Below are 20,703 nucleotides of genomic sequence, written 5' to 3'. Positions count from 1 at the left end.
CACATCCCCCAGGAGATGGCATGCACCTGAGTTGGGGGGCCCCTGGGCCCCATGGGGAGGCCACGTGGCAGAGGAGCCAGGACGAGGCCCCATCCTGCCACTCAGGTGTTGGGTCTCTGTCTCTGTCCTAACTGCTTTGTGTGACAATAATAGGCTTGGCGCTTCAGCAAGACAAGAGTTTTTGAAAAATCTCAAATACACGGATTGTGATGATAACGGGGGCGAAATTCAATTGGCCATTTTAAAGTAAACAGATCAGTGGCATTTAGTACATTGACCATGTTGTGCCATCTACTTCTGTCACCGCAAAGAGAATCCCATCCCACAGCCCCAGGCAAGCACTGCTCCCCTCTCTCTCTCGATTTGCCTGTCTGGACATTTTGTTTCATGGAATCGTACAGTACTTGTCCTTTGCTTCTGGCTGATTTCCCTGAGCGTCATGTTTTCAAGGTTTATCCATGTTGTAGCTGTGTCAGTGCTTCACTCTTCACTCCATTTTATAGCTGAGTGATATTCCATTGAATGATGGACCACATTTTATATATCCATTTGTGCGTTAATGAGCGTGTGGGTTGTTTCTACCTTTTGGCTACAGTGCATTACGCTGCTGTGAGCATGTGTGTGCGTGTATTTGTTAGAGCACCTGTTTTCAGTTCCTTTGGGTGTGTACCCAGGTGTGGCATGGCTGGGTCACATGTGAACCCTCGGTTTAACAGCTGCCCTCTCCCGCTGGGCTTGGACAGGCCCCCAGGTGGGAGCAGCACTGGGACAGTGTCCATGGGTTCTGCCAGGAGCCATTTGAGTTCTGTGTGGAACTGGCTGTCCAGAGAGGGCCCTGCTGCCCAGCTCAGCCGTTGCCTGCCATCTTGGGGCTCCCTGGCGGTGATGCGAAAAGCCCACATGGGGTCCATGAGTGTGTGCATAGGTATGGAAGGCGGAAGCCATCACAAGGCCAGTCCTGGTAGGTCTGGGGTATGCTCCGCCCACCCTCCTGCAGGGTCCCTGTTGGGGGAGAAGCCCCTTGTCAGTGGTGTTTGTCTCAGCTCCCTGTTCGGATGCCGGGCCAAGGGAGGAGGCCGGTGTGAGTCTGTTGCCGTGGCAGCTTGGAAGCTGCAGGTCACCAGCCGGGGGCAGAGCAGAAGACCGTGGATGACCCCCACCTCACAAGCTAGGAGCTAAGTGTGTCTGCTCTGGGTAGGCAGGGGGTGCCCTCGAGCTGGGGGGGCCCAAGAGGCAGGGGACCGTTTCCCCACCTCACTTAAGCTGCCAGCTGCTCAGACCACATAGCCCGGCGTCTTGGTCCCTCACTTTGGTAACTGCGCAAGCCGTGAAAGACTACACTGTGCGGAAACCCAGACAGTAGAGGTGGGGGCAGCGAAAGTGGCCTCTCAGTTTCTCCTGCATCCATTCTGCCCCCCTCCCTGGGCCCCCATCTCCCCACCTCCCTAAAGGGAGCCATGGTTCTCCCCATGAGGGGTTCTTCCAGAAGTTCCCTTGTGCACACGTGTGTCAGCACACGTCCTAGGGAGGCATCCTATGCTGCGGCTTTTTCGTCAATGGGGTTACCTGTTCTCCCACCGCTGACATTTCCCACGCCGCCCTTCCATGATGTGTTTCTGTGCTGAGACGAGCAGGATTGCTGCCTCCTTTTTAGTGACCTTGTGGAATTATGTGGCCACACACACTGGGCAGGAGAGATGTTCTGATGTTTTTAGTCTTACAAGATAACAAACGGTGCTGCCTGGCTCACTGGCCCTGACTGCAGATGCCATCTCTGCACCCTGACCGGACGGACTTCAGGTGGCTGGTTCCCGGTGCGGTGGCGGTTCTCCGGAACGGTTCTCAGTGGATGTAATGGAGGGAGGAGGTGGGTTGGGAATCAGGAAGGCTGTGCCGCTTTTGTGAGAGGTGGGCTAGTTCTCAGGGTGTCCCCCCCACTGACGGATGCCCCCGATCCCTGGGTCTGTGGCCAGCTCGGCTTCATGTGGGGTACTTTGTCGGGCTCTGGAGCTGCCATTGTGTGTCTGGCCAGCTTGATCCTCTCATCTGTGTGGGGTGAGTCCATGTCCCCTCTCCCGTGGCCCAGGGTCAGGTACTTCTGCAGAATGGTCTTTCTGCCATGAATACACATGCTTTTCTCCTCAAGCAAATTGGAAAAGCAAGGTTGAGTACTCATGAGAATGAAGGTGGGGTGGGGGTATGGGAGTAAGTGTGGGCATGCAGGCTGAGGGTGACGGCAGGCCTGGTGCATAGAGTGTCAGGGAAGGGCTGACCCAGAGCTCCCTCCCCCAGAGCAGGGAGCATTGGGCCTCGGTGACTGGCTGCCTGTGTGCCTGGGAGCAGATGTGCATGAGTGTGGAGACTCTGGACCTGTCCGCCCTTTTCCCTCCCTGCTCATTGGGCCACTTGTCCCCACCACAAGGGACCCGAGATGATAAGTCTGGTCAGGGTTGCGGTCCAGTCTCTGATTGCGGGCCCACACATCATTGCTGCCCTCCGGCGCTCACCAGCCCCCGAGGCCCTCCCTGTCTGCAGTGGATTGAGATGGCCTAGAGCCGCCTCTCTGCTCTGTGTGTCCTGGGCCAGGAGGCTCTGGCAGTGCGGTGACAAAGGGTGGGTGGGACGCTGCCTTGGGTACAGGACAGATAGCAAGGAGTGGAGGAGGCTGCAGTGGTCCCAGCAGGAGCCAGCATGGCCTGGCCGGGATGTCCGGAGTGGCGGGCTCTGGGCCACCCCACCCTGGGCTTGCCCTCCTTCCTGGCGCGTGCCCACCCTCCGCAGGGGCTGGGGGAGCTCACATCAAACTGTTGTGGATTCGGCCTCATGGAGCTTAGCTGGCTGAGCAGATTGCTCTGGGGCGGGGTGGGGGGTGGGGGGGACAGGCAGCTTAGGTTGGGCTCGAGCAGCTGGTGCCTTCACCCTGCCCCAGAGTGTCTGCGTGATCTCATGACAGCCTGGCAGGGAGCTGGTCTGTGTGATTGGGGCCTTGAACCACACAGCCCATGTGGAGACCACTCTTACCATGGGCGGTGCAGGCAGCAGGCATGCCTAGGGACCCCCGCCCTGCGGCCCTTGTGTCACCATGTTCCCCATTGGTCTGCAGCTCTGGGACCTGGAACTGCGTCTCAGTGAGGGATGCCCAGCTCACCTGTGTGTCTTACTGGTGAAAGCATCTCCCGTCCTGACCTTCATTCTGCAGACAGAGCCAGCCTGCTGCCCACTGTTCTCAGTGTGAGAAAAATGCCACATTCCCTCCCTTCATGTGCCCAGGGCGGCATTTGTTAGGATGGGGGCTTGGACCCTGCTGGACACTATAGAAGGGAATCTGGGTGAATCCCTCAGTGCCTCCAATCTCCAGCCTACAACCGGGCAGTGTGAGGAACGGCTGGCTCTGGGCCCCGGGCACGCTGAGCCAGCAGGCCTGGCTGGCAGGAAGGAACTGCCTGTTAACAATGAGGTTTTGACTCGGCGGCCAGGGCCACATGTTGGGCACTGTCCTGTACCCTGCAGGCCTCCCTGGGGCCCTCTGCCCTATCCAGGACCCTGGAGGCCACCGTCACTGGTGAGAGCCCGTGTCATGGTGGGTCAGGGTCCTCCACTGACACCACTGCTAGTGAGGAGCTGACAGCCCCTAATGTGTGTACTGAGCGGCCTTGAACCCCTTCCTTTGACTTCCATACTCACTCCCAGCAGCCCCAAACTTTACCCCCACTTCCAGGCCATTTCCACCAGATGACAGGCCTGTGGGCACTCGACAAGATAGGCTGGCCCCGGGTCTCCTGTGCCTGCCCAGGGCCAAGGCGTTGGTGGGGCGGCGGCATCTTCCAAGTGTCCTTTGCTGCTTAACCAGCTGGGAGTCTGGGAATGAGAGAGTGATCGTCGGAGTGGTTTCCATGAAAGCCTAGGTCAGGTTGGGCAATGGGTCCCCAGGCTGCTGGGGGAGTGCTCCCCCCCCCCAGCCAGCGCTGAGTGAGCCCGGCACAGGGCCACTTCAGCACCACGGACAGAGGTCACCTGCCCTGCCACCTGGGCACCAACCTTCTTCTGGCAGCGGGGGGCCTGGCATTGGCGGCTCTGTTTGGGGTGCCTTGGAACCGTGGTCTGAGATGGAGCACTTCCCCTGGAGAGAGTGACTGCAGGCCCCTCTGTGCCAAGCTGCATATCGGGGTCCTGTTAGGCCGGGGGAGGTCCTGGTAGCCTTCCTCACCTCTGTTTGAAAAGGGGAGAATGAGCGAGGGGCTGGGCCCAGGCTGGTCAAGGAATGTGGGTCAGGGGGCTCGGTGCCGTTCTTGCAGCCTCCAGGCTGGGGCAGAGCCGCCTTGGGTTCTGGGTCCTGGGGGAGAGACTGACCTGTGGACGCAGGTCCACAGCCCCTCTGCAGCCAGGCCCCGGGCAGCTCCAGGGCCCCCTCCCCATCTTGGCCCAGCCACTGCCTCCTGACCACACGTCAGCCTGGCTTTCTTGGACCCCCAGTGGAAATGGATTCTCATTTGTAAAACTTGGTTCAAAACCTAAACGGTTTTTAATTAAAACCCAGAAAAATCCAATCTGTGTAATTAAGCCTCCAGAAGTCACTGGGCTTCATGCAGGGAGTGACCAGTTGGCACTGCCTGTCCTCAGCTGCCCACCAAGGTGTGACCAGGGGATGGCTGCCATGTCGGGAAGGGTGGGGGGCTGACTGAGCCCTTTCCCTCCCTAGGCAGGACCCGTGTGCCCTGGGCTGGTGGGCAGGGTGGTTCCATGGTGCATGAACACACGTGTACCTTCACCGAGATCAAGGCAAGGTCGCAGGGCCCAGGTACAGAACCCCAGGACCTCGTCCTTTCTAGGCATGTTCGGGGTGATCGGGGGAAAGGCGAAGAAGTGTATCATAAGGATAGTAACCCCAGGAGGGCAAGTACTCACAGGGACGGACAGAGAACTCTCTGGGTGCTGGGGCCATGCTGACTCTGATAGTATTGCCACTTCTCAGGTGAGCCTGTGCTTATGGCCTCCCTTCTGGGCCCTGGGTCACTGGAGCGAGGGCTGGTTGTGCTGCACCCCCAGATTGTGCCTGAAGGGGGCTGGGCTGGCAGGGTCAGGAGGAAGCCAAGGATAGTGCGTGGGCTTTGCTTGGCAGAGGTTTGGGAAGGTGTAGACCCAGGAGCCCCAAGCTGGGCTGTCTTTTCAAAGTTGCTGGGGGCCCGAATTCCTCAGCTCTGCCTGACAGCTTCAGGGTCCGGGACAGGCCCCTGCAAGAATCCCCCAGATCAGGAGATGCCTGTATCTGCTCCTTCCATCCTTGCCAGCTCCCATGTGTGGGCTCAGCATCCCGTGTCAGCCTGGGCCCCTCAGGCAAGTTAACCAAGCCCCCTGTGGGGACAGAGCCAGGAGTGCAGTTTCCAGGCTCTCGACCTCACGTGCAAAGATGCTGACTCAGGTAGTAAATGGCCGTCACCTGTGATCAGATGGCCATCATCTGTGGCTAGTTGGCCATCAGCTGTAACCAGTGAGCCATTGGCCGCTAATATAACTGCCATGGCTACGCTAGCAGCAGCAGAGTGTGGATTGTGGATTGCAGAGAGGTGTGGATTGCAGTTCGCATGGCGGATTGCAGTTAGCAAGTGAGGTTTGTTGGCAGAGAAGCAGACGGCAGGTTGCAGATCGTGTGGCTCCTGCTTCCTGTGACTCCAACCCAGCCGCCAGCGAGACTATAGTGGTCTGACTCCCCATCTATGGCTCCGTGGGTGTTCCTTTTTGGCCTCACCATGTCCTGCGTTCTTGTGTGGGGAGCGGGACCAGGGACCCCGCATGACACCCTGCATGACACCCCCATTCTGTGTGGTGGAGATACATAGCACCAGCCTCATGGGCTCCTCAAGATTCGAGGTGTGCAGTAGGTACGATGTGGGTACTCAGTGCAGCTTTTGGCCCCAGCTCTCTCCTCTCCTCCTACCCCACCCACGGAGACAGACACACAGCAGGCAGGGCCCTGCAGCACCCCAGTGCGGGTCAGCCCTGCAGGCCCTGACCGTGGGGGGTCATCCCACCAGTCCTCTCAGCCAGTTCCCGAGCGGAAGCCCACGGGGCCTGGGGGGTCAGGCCTGCAGCGCTGCCTTAGCAGGATGCTGATTTCTGTTTTTCCACAGCCAAATCACAGCAAAGGCACTTGTTATTGCTGAACCTATTAAGTGTAATTATGGCACTCTCAGTGGGAACATGTAATTACATCGGTGGCTCTGTGCCACGCTGCACGCAGCACCATGGGCCAGGGGCTGCCAACATCAATTACTGGCCCCCGCCCCCCAGCCCAGGAGGCTGGGGGCAGAGGGGCCGAGGCTGGCTGCTGGGGTTCCACGAAGGAGGGGTACGCAGGCCGCAGCCGCCTCCTGCCCACCACTGCCACGCCCGTCCAAGTCCCGAGCTTTCCCAAGCCCCGTCTCCTCCCTGGCCCCATCACTGCACAGCCTCTGCTAGTTTGTCACAGCCACCCTTGGGTTCAGAGCCCCTCACAGGGAGGGCCGCACGGACCCCTGGCCCCAGTGCCCCCATATGGCCAGGGACAGGGTAGGTGCTCAGGCCCACTTTTGGAGCACAGCCACCTGCCAAGCAGGGGCCCTGCTGCCTTGGTCTCCTTGATCCGTGAAACGCCCCACCAATGGAGACACGGGGAGGGGTAGCAAAGTCACGCAGCAAGGATGTGCTGCCGCTAAGATGTTCCCATCCCTGTCACCCCAGCTTGGCCCCCACAGCATCAGGTAGGGTGGGGGCCGCAGGGCCCTGGTCCCGGATTTCCCAGGGCTGTTTGCTGTTTCCCAAGTTGTCCCCCCCCCCGCCAGACCAGCTCCACCGTGGGCTGGGGGCCCTCGCTGGCTCTAGCTCAGGCAGGTCAGGCCGGCAACACCACAGAAAGCGTGCCCTGGGGTGGGAATGGCTCCAGGTGGGAGGATGTCCTGACCTAGGGTTGGCATGTGGGGTGCATGGAATTCCCCCAAAGCCTCGGGGCCCTCCCCTCCCTGAGGGATACCTGCCTCTATCCACAGGGTTTGGGTGAAGCTGCAGCTCCTGAGCTAAGGACCCCCACCCCTACCCCTGTACACAGCCCAGCCCCCATCCAGGCAGGCCTGGGCCCCTGCCTGGCCTTGCTGGCCTGGGGTCTGAGCCTCCCCTTCATACCAACCGGCCCACCACAGGGCTCTGATTTCCTGATGAGCCAACTGGTACTGGGACGGGCATGCACACCTTCCGGGAGGTGGCCAGAGTGGGTCACGGTCTGCATGAAGCCATGGTGCCACCTGGTGGCCACTCTTAGAACAGGCGGGAGTTCTCACTGAGGTCCCAAGCGGCTCTTGTCCCCAGGGCCAGTGACCCTGCAGGGTGACAGGCGCCTGTGATGGACACACACAGTAGGTGGGGTGTAGCCCGTGCTCCTGCCGCTGCTGCTGCTGCCCCAGCAGCCAGAGGCCCCACCCCAGGCTGGCCGCCCTCCTGCCAGCAGGAAAACACGCCTGGACCTGGTCCTTCACGGGCAGACAGCCTTCCCTCCGGACTGACTGGCTGGTGGGGGCTGGAGTGCGTAGGGGGTGTCCTCCCTCACCTGCCCTTTTCCATGTCCTATCCCCCTTCAAGTGTGCAGTACGGCTGCAGGTCCTCCGGGCCCAGTCGCTGAGCTGACCTGACGCTCACCACCTCCTCATCGCGGTAGTTGGGGCGTCCTCCGTTTGCTGGAGCCACGTGGGGGGTGAGGGCAAGCTCTCAGGTCCCCCTCCCGGTCTGTGGGTGTCTGCGGCACTTACTGGATTCCAGGCTGGGTAGCACTCGAGAGACGCTCATCCACACGTGCGACCTTGGTTTAGGGCACTGGAGAAAGGAGAAGCCTGGTGGAGGGGCAGCAGGTGGCCTCCAGCCTCCATCCAGTGTCCCGCTCTATGCCTCAGACTCCCCTCTGTACGTGGGTTGGCAGCAGTGACCGAGGCCTGCATGAGGGGTGTGCTGGCACCGCCCACAGTACCGGTGGCAGCCTTCTATCCCTTCACACCAACCTGATGGGGCGGGTGCAGAGGTGTGGAGGGCTTGGCACTCGGGCAGCTGCGGTGGGCATTGCGGGTGGGTCTTAGCGTCCCGCTCCCCTTGTGCTGCCCCGTGGTCATCTCCCAGCCTCCGCATCAGCCCTTAACTCAGCTGCCCCCACGTGGTTCGAGCGCGTCAGCATGCTGGTCATCATGCTCAACTGCGTCACCCTGGGCATGTTCCGGCCCTGCGAGGACGTCGAGTGCCGCTCGGAGCGCTGCAGCATCCTGGAGGTGGGGGCCTGGGTGGGTGGGGGACTGGGCTGGCCACTTGCCATGAGTGACCCTTAGGGACCCCCGCCCCCACCCCTGAGCTCCCGAGTGCCCCGCCCCCGAGCTCCCGAGTGCCCCGCTCTCATGCCCACTTCCCACCAGGCCTTCGACGACTTCATCTTCGCCTTCTTTGCGGCGGAGATGGTCATCAAGATGGTTGCCCTGGGGCTGTTCGGGCAGAAGTGCTACCTGGGTGACACGTGGAACAGGCTGGACTTCTTCATCGTCATGGCGGGGTACAGCTCCATGCCAGCTCCTGGGGGCGCCAGCACCCACCCAGAGTGGCCCCTTGCCTGAGCAACCCTGGCCGGGAGCCACCCCTTCAGACCCCATGGGTGGCCCTGGGTCCCCAAGGAAAACGGATGGGGCAGGTGCATGCTGGCGGGATCCAGGTGCCACCTGGTCTGGGAGGTGGCTGGGGTTGGGAAGCCAGTATGGTCTCTGCTGGGGGCAGACACTTGTCCTGGGGTTCCCTGTACCAGCAGCAGGGATGACGGAATGGACACTGGGTGTCTGGGAGAGCGAGGAACACCCAGCGGTGACCCAGGGTCGTGCTCGTCCTGCCTCAGGGTCCCGCCTGGCTGGGTGCACGCTTGGGGAGCAGGCCTCCAGCGTGCGGTCACCTGCCCAGCACTGAGCCTCCCTCCTGCCCCTCCCCCAGCATGATGGAGTACTCCCTGGACGGGCACAATGTGAGCCTCTCAGCCATCCGGACCGTACGTGTGCTGCGGCCGCTCCGTGCCATCAACCGGGTGCCCAGTAAGTGGCCACCCCATCTCACCCTGTCCTGGGGCTGGCCCACATGTCCTGCTAGCCCTGCTGACAGCTCTCAAGGGCCCACTGGGGCACAGGACCAGGAGGCCACACTGCCCATATAGCTTCTGGACACTGGTCCCGGCACTGGGGGATGAGGGGCCGTGGGCCCTGAGCATTTGCCACTTCTTTCCTGGGAAGGACAGAGCAGCTCTGGACCACGTTGGGATGTGATGGGCAGACAGGCAGGGGTGGAGGGGGTCTGGCTCCCCACAGCACTGCTGAGTGACAGGGCCACTCTGAACCTCAGACTTCTCGTCTGCACAGCATTTGGGGTGATAAAAGGTGAGTGTGTGTGGTGGGGGTGCCGCATAGGCCCTGATGGCTTCATCGTGTGGCCCATGCCCGTGATTCTCATGGTCTAGCTCTTCCAGAGACTCCGGTCCTTCAAGGATGCATGGAGAAGCTTCTGGGAAGTTGCGTGGCTGGTCATTGGGAAGGTGGCCTGTCCTCACACTAGTTACCTGCCTACCTAGGGGAATGGTTTGGGATTTTCCTGTCTTCAGAGTGTTCAATGCTGTGGCTGAATTTGGGGGCAGTGCCCATGTGGCTGTGTAAGGTGTGTGTGGTGGGGGTGGGGGCGCCTGCATGCACTGTGTACACAGCCTTTCTGGATGCCTGGCCTGGTGGCCTCAGAACCCAAGCCTGGTTTGTTAGGACTTGTCCTGCAGCAGCCCTGAGAAATCACACACATGCAGGGCTGGTGCTCTTTTTCCCTGGGGTCCTCAACTCCACCAAAGGGGAGGTGGGTCAGGGTTGTGCTGTCGGACCCCTGGGCCTTGCTTCCACCTGCCCACCTGGCACCTGGCTCTACTCTGGGGGTCAGCGCTTAGATGCTGTGTGACCCCAGGCAAGTTACTACATCTCTCTGAGCCTGTGTCCTCACTTGTAAGGGCAGGGCCCTAGTGGTACCCACCCCGGCCCCCACCCCAAGGATGGCTGTGAGTATAAAGTGAGGTGATATGTGTGGTTCTCTGCTCTTCTGCTCACCTGGGCCTACATTTCAGAGCAGTGAAGTGACAGCACAGCCCTCTTCTGCAGATGTTCACTTTTCAGGCTAAATGGCATCAGTGACCAGAATTGCTGCCAGCAGTCTGGCTGCCCTTTGGGGATACCCCCTGTCCCAAACCGGGTGCCTCCCCCAGACAGGACCATATGTTCTCCATAATGAGCCCCAAGTGGTCATGTTCAGGGTTGTGTCTGTGGCTGCCTGCGGTCCACACTGACGGGTCACCTATGATCTCCAAACCAGTTGTTACCTAGCCAGGGAGGTGCCCACTTCGTCTCTGTCCTTGATGAATCTTTCCTTCTGCTGTTTCTGAAACCTCAGAGCCCCTCCTGGCTGTGATTCACCCCCAGTGACACCAGGGGTGCATTCTGCCATCTGTCACCCCTTGGGTGCTGCCCCTCCCTGGCCCACTGGCTCAGGGGTCTGTCTGCAGCCTCAGTCCTGCCCTTGCTTGTTTCTGGAAGCGCATCTTCTTGTCACTGTGGTTTGGGAGTGGGCAGACCCAGGCGAGTGTGCAGGGCACGTGGGACTCCGCTGGGCACTCCTTGGGTTAATTTGCATTCATATAGCACAGAGCACTGAGTAATGGGCTTCAAAACTGCCTCTCAAAAAGGCACCGCCAGCCTGAGGGTCCGTGTAGTGTGTCCCGTTCCCCCCCCCCCACCGTGACCAGAGCCCAACCTGCTGGGAGTCCCCAAGGCTGCTGCTCCCATGATGGTGCTGGGCCCGCTGGACTCCCAGCCGGTCCCCCCAGGGGCCTGGATAGGGCTTGATTCTGGCCATACAAAAGGAGCAGGGTCGCGCCTGCCATGTGACGCTCTCAGCTGATAGTCTTGTTCCCCTTGGTGTGGGCCTGGCCCAGAGGCGTCATTGTCCCTCCCGCAGGGCGTGCTGGACATGTAAGGGCTAGCCGCACATCGCTTGCAGAGCTGCCCTACCCATTTGTGAACGGCAGGAGGCCTCACAGGAGGGGCTGGGGGCCCATGGGGTGCCCCAGGAGGTCCCTGTGCTGACACCTTCCTGCTACTGGCAGGCATGCGTATTCTGGTCACACTGCTTCTGGACACCCTGCCCATGCTGGGGAACGTGCTCCTGCTCTGCTTCTTCGTCTTCTTCATCTTCGGCATCGTGGGCGTCCAGCTGTGGGCCGGCCTGCTGCGCAACCGCTGCTTCGTGGACAGCACCTTTGTCAGGTGCAGGCCCCACCCACTTGTCCTGCCCCCAACAGGTTTTTCTGTCCTGCACACAGAGGTGCCTCCCCTCCAGCTCTGCCACCCGATAGGCTCCTCTGCGCTAGGCCCCTCCCCAGCAGGCTCCGCCCCTCCAGCTCTGCCCCCCCATAGGCTCCTCTGTGCTAGGCCCCTCCCCAGCAGGTCCCTCCCCTCTAGCCCCACCCCCAGGAGTTGCCCTGAAATACCTCTAGCTTGGGCCTGGGTCTCTGCCTCTTACCTTTGTTTTTACATCTGTTTCTGTCTCTCGTTTTGTTTGTGTCACTCTATTTTTCTACGTATATCCTTCTCACTGTGTCTTTGTATCCCCCACTCTCGCTCCCTCACTCTCCCTCTCTGCATGTGTCTCTCCCTCACCTCCCCTTTCCCTTTCTCTGTCCCTGTGCCCCCCCACCGGGCCACCTGCCCCCCAGGAACAACAACCTCACCTTCCTGCGGCCCTACTACCAGACGGAGGAGGGTGACGAGAACCCCTTCATCTGCTCCTCGCGCCGAGACAATGGCATGCAGAAGTGCTCGCACATCCCCAGCCGCCGTGAGCTGCGTGTGGAGTGCACGCTGGGCTGGGAGGCGTACGGGCAGCCACAAGCCGAGGGCCTGGGCGGCACCGGCCACAACGCCTGCATCAATTGGAACCAGTACTACAACATCTGCCGCTCTGGCGACTCCAACCCTCACAACGGCGCCATCAACTTCGACAACATTGGCTATGCCTGGATCGCCATCTTCCAGGTGGGCTCTGGCTCTGGACTGCACAGCCTGTGGCCTCAGTTTCCCCATTGTGTTGGGTGGCGAGTGTGCAGGACCATGGTGGGGGGGTGCCGGGGAGGGAGGGGCTACTTGCCCTGCCAGCTCCACAGCCTAACTGCGAGGGGACATAGGTGAGGAGGGCCCCTACTACCCTCCCAGGGCCATGTGTGTGTCCAGCCACCTGCCCCTCCTCCCCCAGGTGATCACGCTGGAGGGCTGGGTGGACATTATGTACTACGTCATGGACGCCCATTCCTTCTACAATTTCATCTACTTCATTCTGCTCATCATCGTGAGTGTGGGCGGGGCAGGCTGTTCACAGCCGTGGGGGTGGGTGGGTGGAGGTGTGTCTGCGTTGTGACAGCTAATCCCAGATGTCTAAGCTCTTGAGTGTACGTCATCCTGGCTCCCAGGGCCATCCATGAGCTTGCTTGTGCCCCCAACATGTGCCGTGCCAGCCTCTGTTGTCCCTCGTGGGTCCCTACATTGACTGAACTGCAGGGTGGGGGCAGCAGAAACCCAGGGCTGCCCTCACGCTGCCAGACAGGTGGGTTGGGGGCCCATGGTAGGGCAGGGGGCTTCCATGCAGCCACCACCAGTGGGAGGAAACAGGCAAAGGTAAGACAAGCGAGCATGTGTGTGGGGGGAGAGCCCACTTCCAGGAGGCCTCAGACAGCACCCCAGGTCCTCCCATGGCCAGGTCCCATCTGGAGGCTGCAGAAGAATTAGGACCCCCTCTTGGGGTCACAGCCCTTCACAGTGACGTGACCCCAGGTATGGCCCTCATTTGATCCGGGCAGGGTCTGCAAGGACCTAGCAGTGAACAGAACAGGCCAATATTCCTCCTTATCTTAGTTACCACCAGCAAAAGAGTGTGTCACATGGTGACCCTGCCACAGAGGGATGCCCGACTGGAAGGGGTGGGGTGGCTAAAGTTGAGAGGGTCTCGTCAGGGTCAGATGACGGGAAGGAGGGCCGCCTCACGTGTCCTCCCTCTGTCCACACATAGGCGGGAAGCACTTCCTGTGCACTGCCTGTCCCAGATGCTGGCTCTCAGCATCGAATCAGGAGGGACCCCGCCCCCCACGGGCCACCCCTGCCGGCCACGCTCAGGGTCGTACCTCAGCCCCTAGAACAGGCAGCACGGAGTAGGCCTCAGTATCTTTCACATCAGGGACTTGATCACCATTTTATAGAAACCACAGCTGCTGCCCCTGCCTCTGTGTGGGTGGGTCTCTGTGTCCCCTCTTCCCTGGTTCCCTGGGGCACACAGCTCCGTGAGCGAGGCCGTGCACAGGCTGCTGGGAGGCTCACCACTGCCCGCCCACTGCAGGTGGGCTCCTTTTTCATGATCAACCTGTGCCTGGTCGTGATCGCCACACAGTTTTCGGAGACAAAACAGCGAGAGAACCAGCTGATGCGGGAGCAGCGTGCCCGCTACCTGTCTGATGACAGCACGCTGGCCAGCTTCTCAGAGCCGGGCAGCTGCTATGAGGAGCTGCTGAAGTACGTGGGCCACATCTGCCGCAAGGTCAAGCGGCGCAGCCTGCGTCTCTATGCCCGCTGGCAGAGCCGCTGGTGCAAAAAGGTGGACCCCAGCAGCACCCTCCACGGCCAGGGCCCTGGGCACCGGCCACGGCGGGTAGGCAGGCGCACAGCCTCCATCCACCATCTGGTCTACCACCATCACCATCACCACCACCATCACTACCACTTCAGCCACAGCAGCCCACGCCGGCCCAGCCCCGAGCCAGGCGCCGGAGACACCAGGCTGGTGCGGGCCGGAGCACTGCCTTCGCCACCCTCTCCTGGCCGTGGGCCACCCGACACCGAGTCAGTGCACAGTGTATACCATGCTGACTGCCATGTGGAAGGGCCTCAGGAGAGGGCCCGGGTGGTACAAGCTGCGGCCACCACCGCCAGCCTCAAGCTGGCCACGGGGCTGGGCGCCATGAACTACCCCACTATCCTGCCCTCAGCAGCCGGTGGTGGCAAAGGTGGCACCAGCCCTAGGCCCAAGGGAAAACAGGCCGGCCGACCCCCAGGAGCTGGAAGGCACAGCCCCCTCAGCCTGAGCGGCCATGACCCCTACGAGAAGATCCAGCATTTGGTTGGGGAGCACGGTGAGGACCCCAGTGTCACCCTGCTGAGAGTGGGATGGGACCCAGGCATGTTGTCACTGCCTGCGTGGCCCCCAGGAGGCCCTGGACACTCATGAGCCCAGCTTTCTCATCTTCTGTCCTGGAAGAAGGGAGTGCAGAGCGGCTTGGGGCCTCGGGCTCTGACACGACAGGGACCAGGGAGGGGGTACCCCGTTCCGTCCCCCTGTAGCAGCCCAGTCAGCTCTCTGCTCACTTGAGTGTTTACCATGTGGACATGAGAATTCTGGAGCTGGCAGAGCACTGGCCCTATCTGTCCCCGAGAGGGACCGTCTGCCCATATTTACAGCCTGGCCACTACCCCATGAGGAGTGGCCGGCCCCCCTGCTGGGTAGGGAGATTGAGGTAGGGGGATGGGGTGGAGCCGAGGTTACGGTGCCCCTCAGGGTTGGGGGCCAGGTGCCCCTCAGCATTCTTCCACCTGGGACCTCTGCTTTCCCCACCTCGGACTGCAGGTCTCATGCAGACTGTGAGCCCCTCCCATGTGGTATATGCAGATGTGTGGACCGTGGAGCACCTGAGTGGGCTGGGGTGTGCCAGGGCCACTGTGCACACTCCTACGCCAGGCTCAGGGTTGGGTGAGCCGGTGTGTCACGGCACACATGCTTCTAGCTGTGTGCTACCCATTAGGCGGCCCTGGCCTCGCGAGCCCCTGAGGGGTGGTGAGTCCAGGCCTCAGCTCTGGGTACAGAGTGCACCCAGGTCCCAGAAACTGAGCCTGAGGAAACAGTGCACAGCACTTGGGTCACTTTCGTGTCTGATCCACTTCAGTGCTTGATGGCTCACACAGGTCAGGTTACGTGCACTGTTCATTTCACCTACTAAGCACAGCTGCTGGAAAGCAGCTCACATTACATTTCTGAACGGTGTGGCCTCAGGACAGACGAGCTTCTCTGCCTCTCGGTGTCCCTGCTCCTCTGTGAGCAAAGTGTACCTGTGCAGGGTGCCCAGGTGTATATGAGTGTTCCTAAGGTGTGCACGTGTGTCCAGGGCTGTGTGTTTCCTAGGTATGAGTGTGCTCAGGTGTATGTGAGTATTCCTAGGTGTACATGTGTGCTCAGGTGTGCACGTGTGCAGAGGTATGTGTTGCCTAGGTATGAGTGTGCCCAGGTGTGCCCATGTGTACCATTCACCCACAACAGCCTCCCTGTGGGCATGGGTCCCGAGCGCACCAGGTGTGGCCACTGAGCAGCCTGACCCTGCCTGTGTCTTTCTCCCCTCAGGTCTGGGCCAGACCCCCAGCCGCCTGTCCGGCCTGAGTGTGCCCTGCCCCCTGCCCAGCCCCCAGGCGGGCACACTGACCTGTGAGCTGAAGAACTGCCCGTACTGCGCCAGCGCCCTAGGGGACCCCGAGTTTGAGTTCAGCGACTCAGAGAGTGGAGACTCTGACGGCAACGCGGTCTACGAGTTCACGCGGGACGTGCGTCACGGGGACTGCCGCGACCCCATTCAGCCACCCCCAGGGGCGGACACACCAGGCCGGGGCCTCACGCAGAGGCGGGCACAGCGGCGGGTGGCCTCTGGCGAGCAGGGCGGGCTGGGCCGAGCGTGGGCCACCGTGGGCAGCAAGCTGCGCAGGATCGTTGACAGCAAGTACTTCAACCGCGGCATCATGATGGCTATTCTCACCAACACGCTGAGCATGGGCGTCGAGTACCACGAGCAGGTGAGCGCGGCTGCGGGACCCCTGCCCTCAGCCAGGCTCGGCACTGTCATCAGTCCCTCGTGTGTCTGCTGGAGATGGCAGCCTCTTGTGGACCGGTGGGCGGGGGGCAGACTGAGGTGGTGTTGGAGCCCAGTGTTGTCTGTTAGGGGAATTGTTATCAGGTCCTCAACAAACGCTCATTTCTCCTCCTCGGGCTGGGTCTCTGCTGAGGGGTGAACACAGACACCATGGCTCCCACCGGAGGTTCCTACCATCTGGGGTGGGGAGTTGAGACCACCCCAGATCCAGAGGCAGCAGGGAACTGAGGGCATTTACCAGGTCACCAGGTGGCTCCTCTCAGCAGGGGACCCCTGCCCTAGCTCTCTCAGAGAGGTCCCCCCCTTACCTGAGCCAGACCCACTGGCTGAACCTACTGGGGTGCCCCTGGGTGGTCAGAAGAGTTGGCGATGTTGAATGGCCCCAGGGGGAGGAATTGGGGACTGGTGTGAGCCCCACAGTCGCCTGGATGCTGTAGACGCTGCTCGCTGGCCCTGGACCAGGCCACACCAGGGACGGGCAGAAGCTGGGTCTGGCAGGGAGATGGCATCCTCTTAGGACCACGGCTGGTTCACTTTTAACACCCTGATTCTCTGGGCTTTTCAAGTTCCTTAAGTCATTTTCTTTCATCCTGGAGCAAATTAGGGCAAATCCAAACAGTGTCAGCTGTTAGAAGGCCCTAGGTGGTTCTTTTTGTGAGGGTGAGATCCAGGGCAGGGGCAGGAGCAGGCCTTGAGGGACCCCTGGTACGGAAGAGCCTCTGCCATGCTCACACACATGCACGTACACATACACACATAGGTGCACACATGCAATTACATGTGTCTGTACCTGTCTACAGGTACATATGTTTAAGGCTTACCTGGGCAGAGTGAAGGTGTACAGACACACAGCCATGCATATACCCACCACACGTGTATAGCGTTTGTTCAGGCGCACGTGCACACGTATGGACGCGCACATGCAAGCATTTACACCAGCACAGGCGTCATGAGCACACACAGGCAGGTTAGGGTGTCCCCAGTAAGGATGGGCCTCTGGGGCCTCCTGCCAACAAGTAGGGGGTGTGTACGGTCTCCAGGGACCAGGGTAGCTTTCGGAGGCACCACCCAAGCTGTCTGTGGCCCAAACACCCCCACGCCCACTCTGAACCCTGGCACACACACTCCGGGCCCTGTTCCTATGCTCAGCGTTTGGGAGCCCAGGGAGTGTCCAGAGTCCTGGTGCTCTGATGTGCTGGTGGAAAGGTCGGTAAGGGCCTGGGGGAGCCAGGGACAGTGAGGATGGGAGGGCCAGAGAGGCTGGGGTCCAGCTGGAGGGGACTTCCCTTGGGGCTTAGCTTCCTCCTCCTGACAGTTCGATGCCCACTACGCCTTGGCCCCTTGATGCAGCCTTACCTGCTCCTCAGTGGGGGCTGTGACCTCTCTCCCCTGACGGTCCCTCTGCCGCCCACAGCCGGATGAGCTGACCAACGCCCTAGAGATCAGCAACATCGTGTTCACCAGCATGTTCGCCCTGGAAATGCTGCTGAAGCTGCTGGCCTGCGGCCCACTGGGCTACATCCGGAATCCCTACAACATCTTCGATGGAATCATCGTGGTCATCAGGTAGGTCCCTGTCTCCCACCCAGTCGGTCCCCGTCTTCCACCCAGGCCACAGGGTGCTGGGAGGCTCAATGTCAGGCAAGCACCCTCCCACCCACCCGAGAACAGAGCGCCAGTCAGGGAGAGGCGCTGCTAGCAGCGCTCTCTGGCAGGCTGCCCGACAGGCACTGTTGGGTACACACAGGTCAGTTGCATGTCAGACAGATCTTTCTAGAATCTAGGGGAAGCTGTTTCCTGCAAGAACAGTGGAGGCTCACTGGTCCTTCAGCCTCTGGGCTGGACTTCACTTAGGGTTCAGGCCCTGTGAGGAAGGCCATGGGGTGTCTGCTGCAGCAAAATCCACGCAGAAAGGAGCGGGAGGATCGAGGGGAAGTTCCTCCCCCAGGAGGAAGCATAGCCTTCGGGAGTCGAGGGGTCTGTGCCCTAGAAGGGAGTGGGCTGAGCAGGAAGAGGAGGTGTGGCTGTGAAAGGCAGAGGATGGGGAGACCCGCGACGGAGAAGCTTCTGTCCAGGTCAGAGCCAGGGACAGCAGGATAGGTGGCTTCAGGGATGTCCCTCAGCCCCCCTGGGCGCCTTGATGCAGTCGGACCTGCTCCCATCGTGGGGTTGAGTGCAGCCCATGGTGGCTCCCAGGCTGGCATTCCTGCTTCCGGGAAGACGAGGTCCGGAGTCAGGACAGGACAGGGATCCGCGGTCAGAGAACGGCTCCTCCTGACCTCGGCCTGGCCCACAGCGTCTGGGAGATCATCGGGCAGGCAGATGGCGGCCTGTCGGTGCTGCGGACCTTCCGGCTGCTGCGGGTGCTGAAGCTGGTGCGTTTCATGCCGGCCCTGCGGCGCCAGCTCGTGGTGCTCATGAAAACCATGGACAACGTGGCCACGTTCTGCATGCTGCTCATGCTCTTCATCTTCATCTTCAGGTGGGCCCCCCCCACCACCACCAAGAAGGACCCCTCCCCACCGCGTTGGCCCCGTGCTCCTGGCGGTGGGGGTGGTTCCTTCATCCACACAAAACTGTGTACAGACAGGAGGCATGCGGGGGCCCGGGGCTGAGCTCTGCTCTTGTGGACTCAACACTGAGGGCGGGGGGACAGGATGGACCCCCAGAGAGATGGATCGGGAACTGTGCCCAAAGAAGAACAGAGAATGAGGGGACCAGAGGAGGGGTAGGGGCGGCAGGCTGGAGTTCATCATTTGCTGAGTGCCTGCTGTGCCAGCCTGGCCGGGGCTCAGGCCTCAGGAAGAGGCCAGGGTGGAGGGCAGCCAGAGGTGCCCCAGGTCCTGGCCGCCACCTAGAGCCACAGTGGCCTCTGGTTGCCCCTCCTGCCCCTGGCCTCGGTCTCTCCGTCATGCACATGGGCACTGGGAGGCCCCTGTAAACCAGAAAGCTGGGTCTTAGCAGGGGGAGGCATAGAGGAGCAGCTGCTGGGTCGGAAGCTGACCAGGCCGAGCGGCTCCCCACCTCACTCCTGTGTTCCTCCCCTCCCCACGCCCCTGCCTCCCACCCTCAGCATCCTGGGCATGCACCTGTTTGGCTGCAAGTTCAGCCTGAAGACGGACACTGGAGACACGGTCCCCGACCGGAAGAACTTTGACTCCCTCCTATGGGCCATCGTCACTGTGTTCCAGGTAAAGCTGGGGCAGGGGCCGTCTCCTGATGTAAATGTGGCCCCAGGAGAGCCACAGCCCTGCTCAGAGCAGCCCCAGAGCGTGCCTTGGCCTGTGCAAGGCTAGAGCAGGGGAGAAGCAGTGGCGACAGCGATTCCATCCCCCGGGGAGGTGGGCGTGGGTTCTTACTGGCGCAGAGGTCCTGCTGGTCCCGAGGAGTTGCCAGCCAGCATGGCCACAGCGGCTGACCCCCAGTGCTTCTCCTCCCCCCGCCATGGCAGCCCCGCTCTGCCTCACTGTCCCTCTTCTCCAGATCCTCACCCAGGAAGACTGGAATGTGGTCCTCTACAACGGCATGGCCTCCACCTCCTCCTGGGCTGCCCTGTACTTCGTGGCCCTGATGACCTTCGGCAACTACGTGCTCTTCAACCTGCTAGTGGCCATCCTGGTGGAGGGCTTCCAGGCGGAGGTGAGGGGAACTTACAGAGGGTGGGCGCCTGGTATGTGAGGCGGGATTCCTGTGCAGACTGACGTGGCGAGGCCTCCGTCATTTGTCCACCTTGCCTACCTGGCCCTTTGTCACGCCCACTTCCATGTCAGCCCAGCCTCCCCATGGGGAGCTCTGCAGGGGGGTGCTTGGCACAGATGGCTCCCCCGCAAAGGGAGCCTCACATGTGCCTTCTGCTCTGCGGACGCAGGGTGATGCCAACAGATCTGACACAGACGAAGATAAGACGTCCACCCACTTGGAGGAGGATTTTGATAAGTTCAGAGACCTCCGGGCCACAGGTGTGTGTAAGGACAATGGGGACAAGGATGGAGGGGGTGCTGCCTGTACTGACCTGGCATAGCTGGGACTCCCCGTGGGCGAGTCCTGGGCAGGTGGATTCCACTTCCTGGGAGCCCTGCAAGAGTGAGCAGCCCCTTCCCCCTCCAGAAATGAAGATGTACTCCCTGGCCGTGACCCCCAATGGGCACCTGGAGGGCCGGGGCAGCCTGCCCCCCCCTGTCATCATGCGCACGGCGGCCACACCCATGCCTACCCCCAAGAGCTCCCCGAACCTGGACACGGCCCCTAGCCTCCTGGACTCACGGCGTGGCAGCAGCAGTTCCGTGGACCCCCAGTCGGGGGACCAGAAGTCTCTGGTAGGGACCATCCCCTGCCCCAGCCTCAGGGCACCTTCAGGCTCCATGAGCCCAACTCCTTCTGTCCTTCTCCAAAGATGAGTGAGGGTCCCACATGCCCCTTCCCGCACCCTCATCCCCATCATCACCACATGAGTCCTTGGCCCTGAGTGCTTTGATTTCTGTAAACGGAGCAGGAGTTGCTGATGAGACCAGCATAAAGACTAGATGTGGAAACGTATGTCCGATCCTTTTTCTCTGGTAGAATGTCAGGCAGGGGTTCATCTTCCAAATTGAAGTAAGAGATAAAAACTGGCAGAGCACAGAGCATAGAGAAGAAAGAAGAATAGAAAAGAGATGGCAAAAAGGTATATAAAAACAGAG

At 61.0% G+C, this 20,703-nt stretch overlaps 1 protein-coding gene across 4 annotated transcripts in view; it reads left to right on the top strand.

Annotated features, from left to right (window-relative positions):
- Positions 1 to 20,703, top strand: part of CACNA1H (calcium voltage-gated channel subunit alpha1 H) — a 64,306-nt gene that overhangs the window by 30,322 nt on the left and 13,281 nt on the right. For all 4 annotated transcript variants that reach the window (XM_074322608.1, XM_074322607.1, XM_019756243.2 and 1 more), the window contains 14 exons: positions 8,171 to 8,282; positions 8,424 to 8,557; positions 8,983 to 9,080; positions 11,177 to 11,336; positions 11,786 to 12,104; positions 12,322 to 12,414; positions 13,456 to 14,245; positions 15,505 to 15,947; positions 17,439 to 17,590; positions 18,321 to 18,506; positions 19,098 to 19,215; positions 19,508 to 19,663; positions 19,893 to 19,983; positions 20,132 to 20,340. In XM_074322608.1, coding sequence (XP_074178709.1) covers positions 8,171 to 8,282; positions 8,424 to 8,557; positions 8,983 to 9,080; positions 11,177 to 11,336; positions 11,786 to 12,104; positions 12,322 to 12,414; positions 13,456 to 14,245; positions 15,505 to 15,947; positions 17,439 to 17,590; positions 18,321 to 18,506; positions 19,098 to 19,215; positions 19,508 to 19,663; positions 19,893 to 19,983; positions 20,132 to 20,340 — 3,061 coding nt within the window. The remainder of the gene's footprint in view (positions 1 to 8,170; positions 8,283 to 8,423; positions 8,558 to 8,982; positions 9,081 to 11,176; positions 11,337 to 11,785; positions 12,105 to 12,321; positions 12,415 to 13,455; positions 14,246 to 15,504; positions 15,948 to 17,438; positions 17,591 to 18,320; positions 18,507 to 19,097; positions 19,216 to 19,507; positions 19,664 to 19,892; positions 19,984 to 20,131; positions 20,341 to 20,703) is intronic.

This window comes from Rhinolophus sinicus, linkage group LG18, assembly GCF_036562045.2.
Source record: "Rhinolophus sinicus isolate RSC01 linkage group LG18, ASM3656204v1, whole genome shotgun sequence".
Lineage (NCBI taxonomy): Eukaryota > Metazoa > Chordata > Mammalia > Chiroptera > Rhinolophidae > Rhinolophus > Rhinolophus sinicus.
The sequence above is the reverse complement of the archived record's forward strand: the minus strand, read 5'-3'. Positions and strand labels throughout refer to the sequence as shown.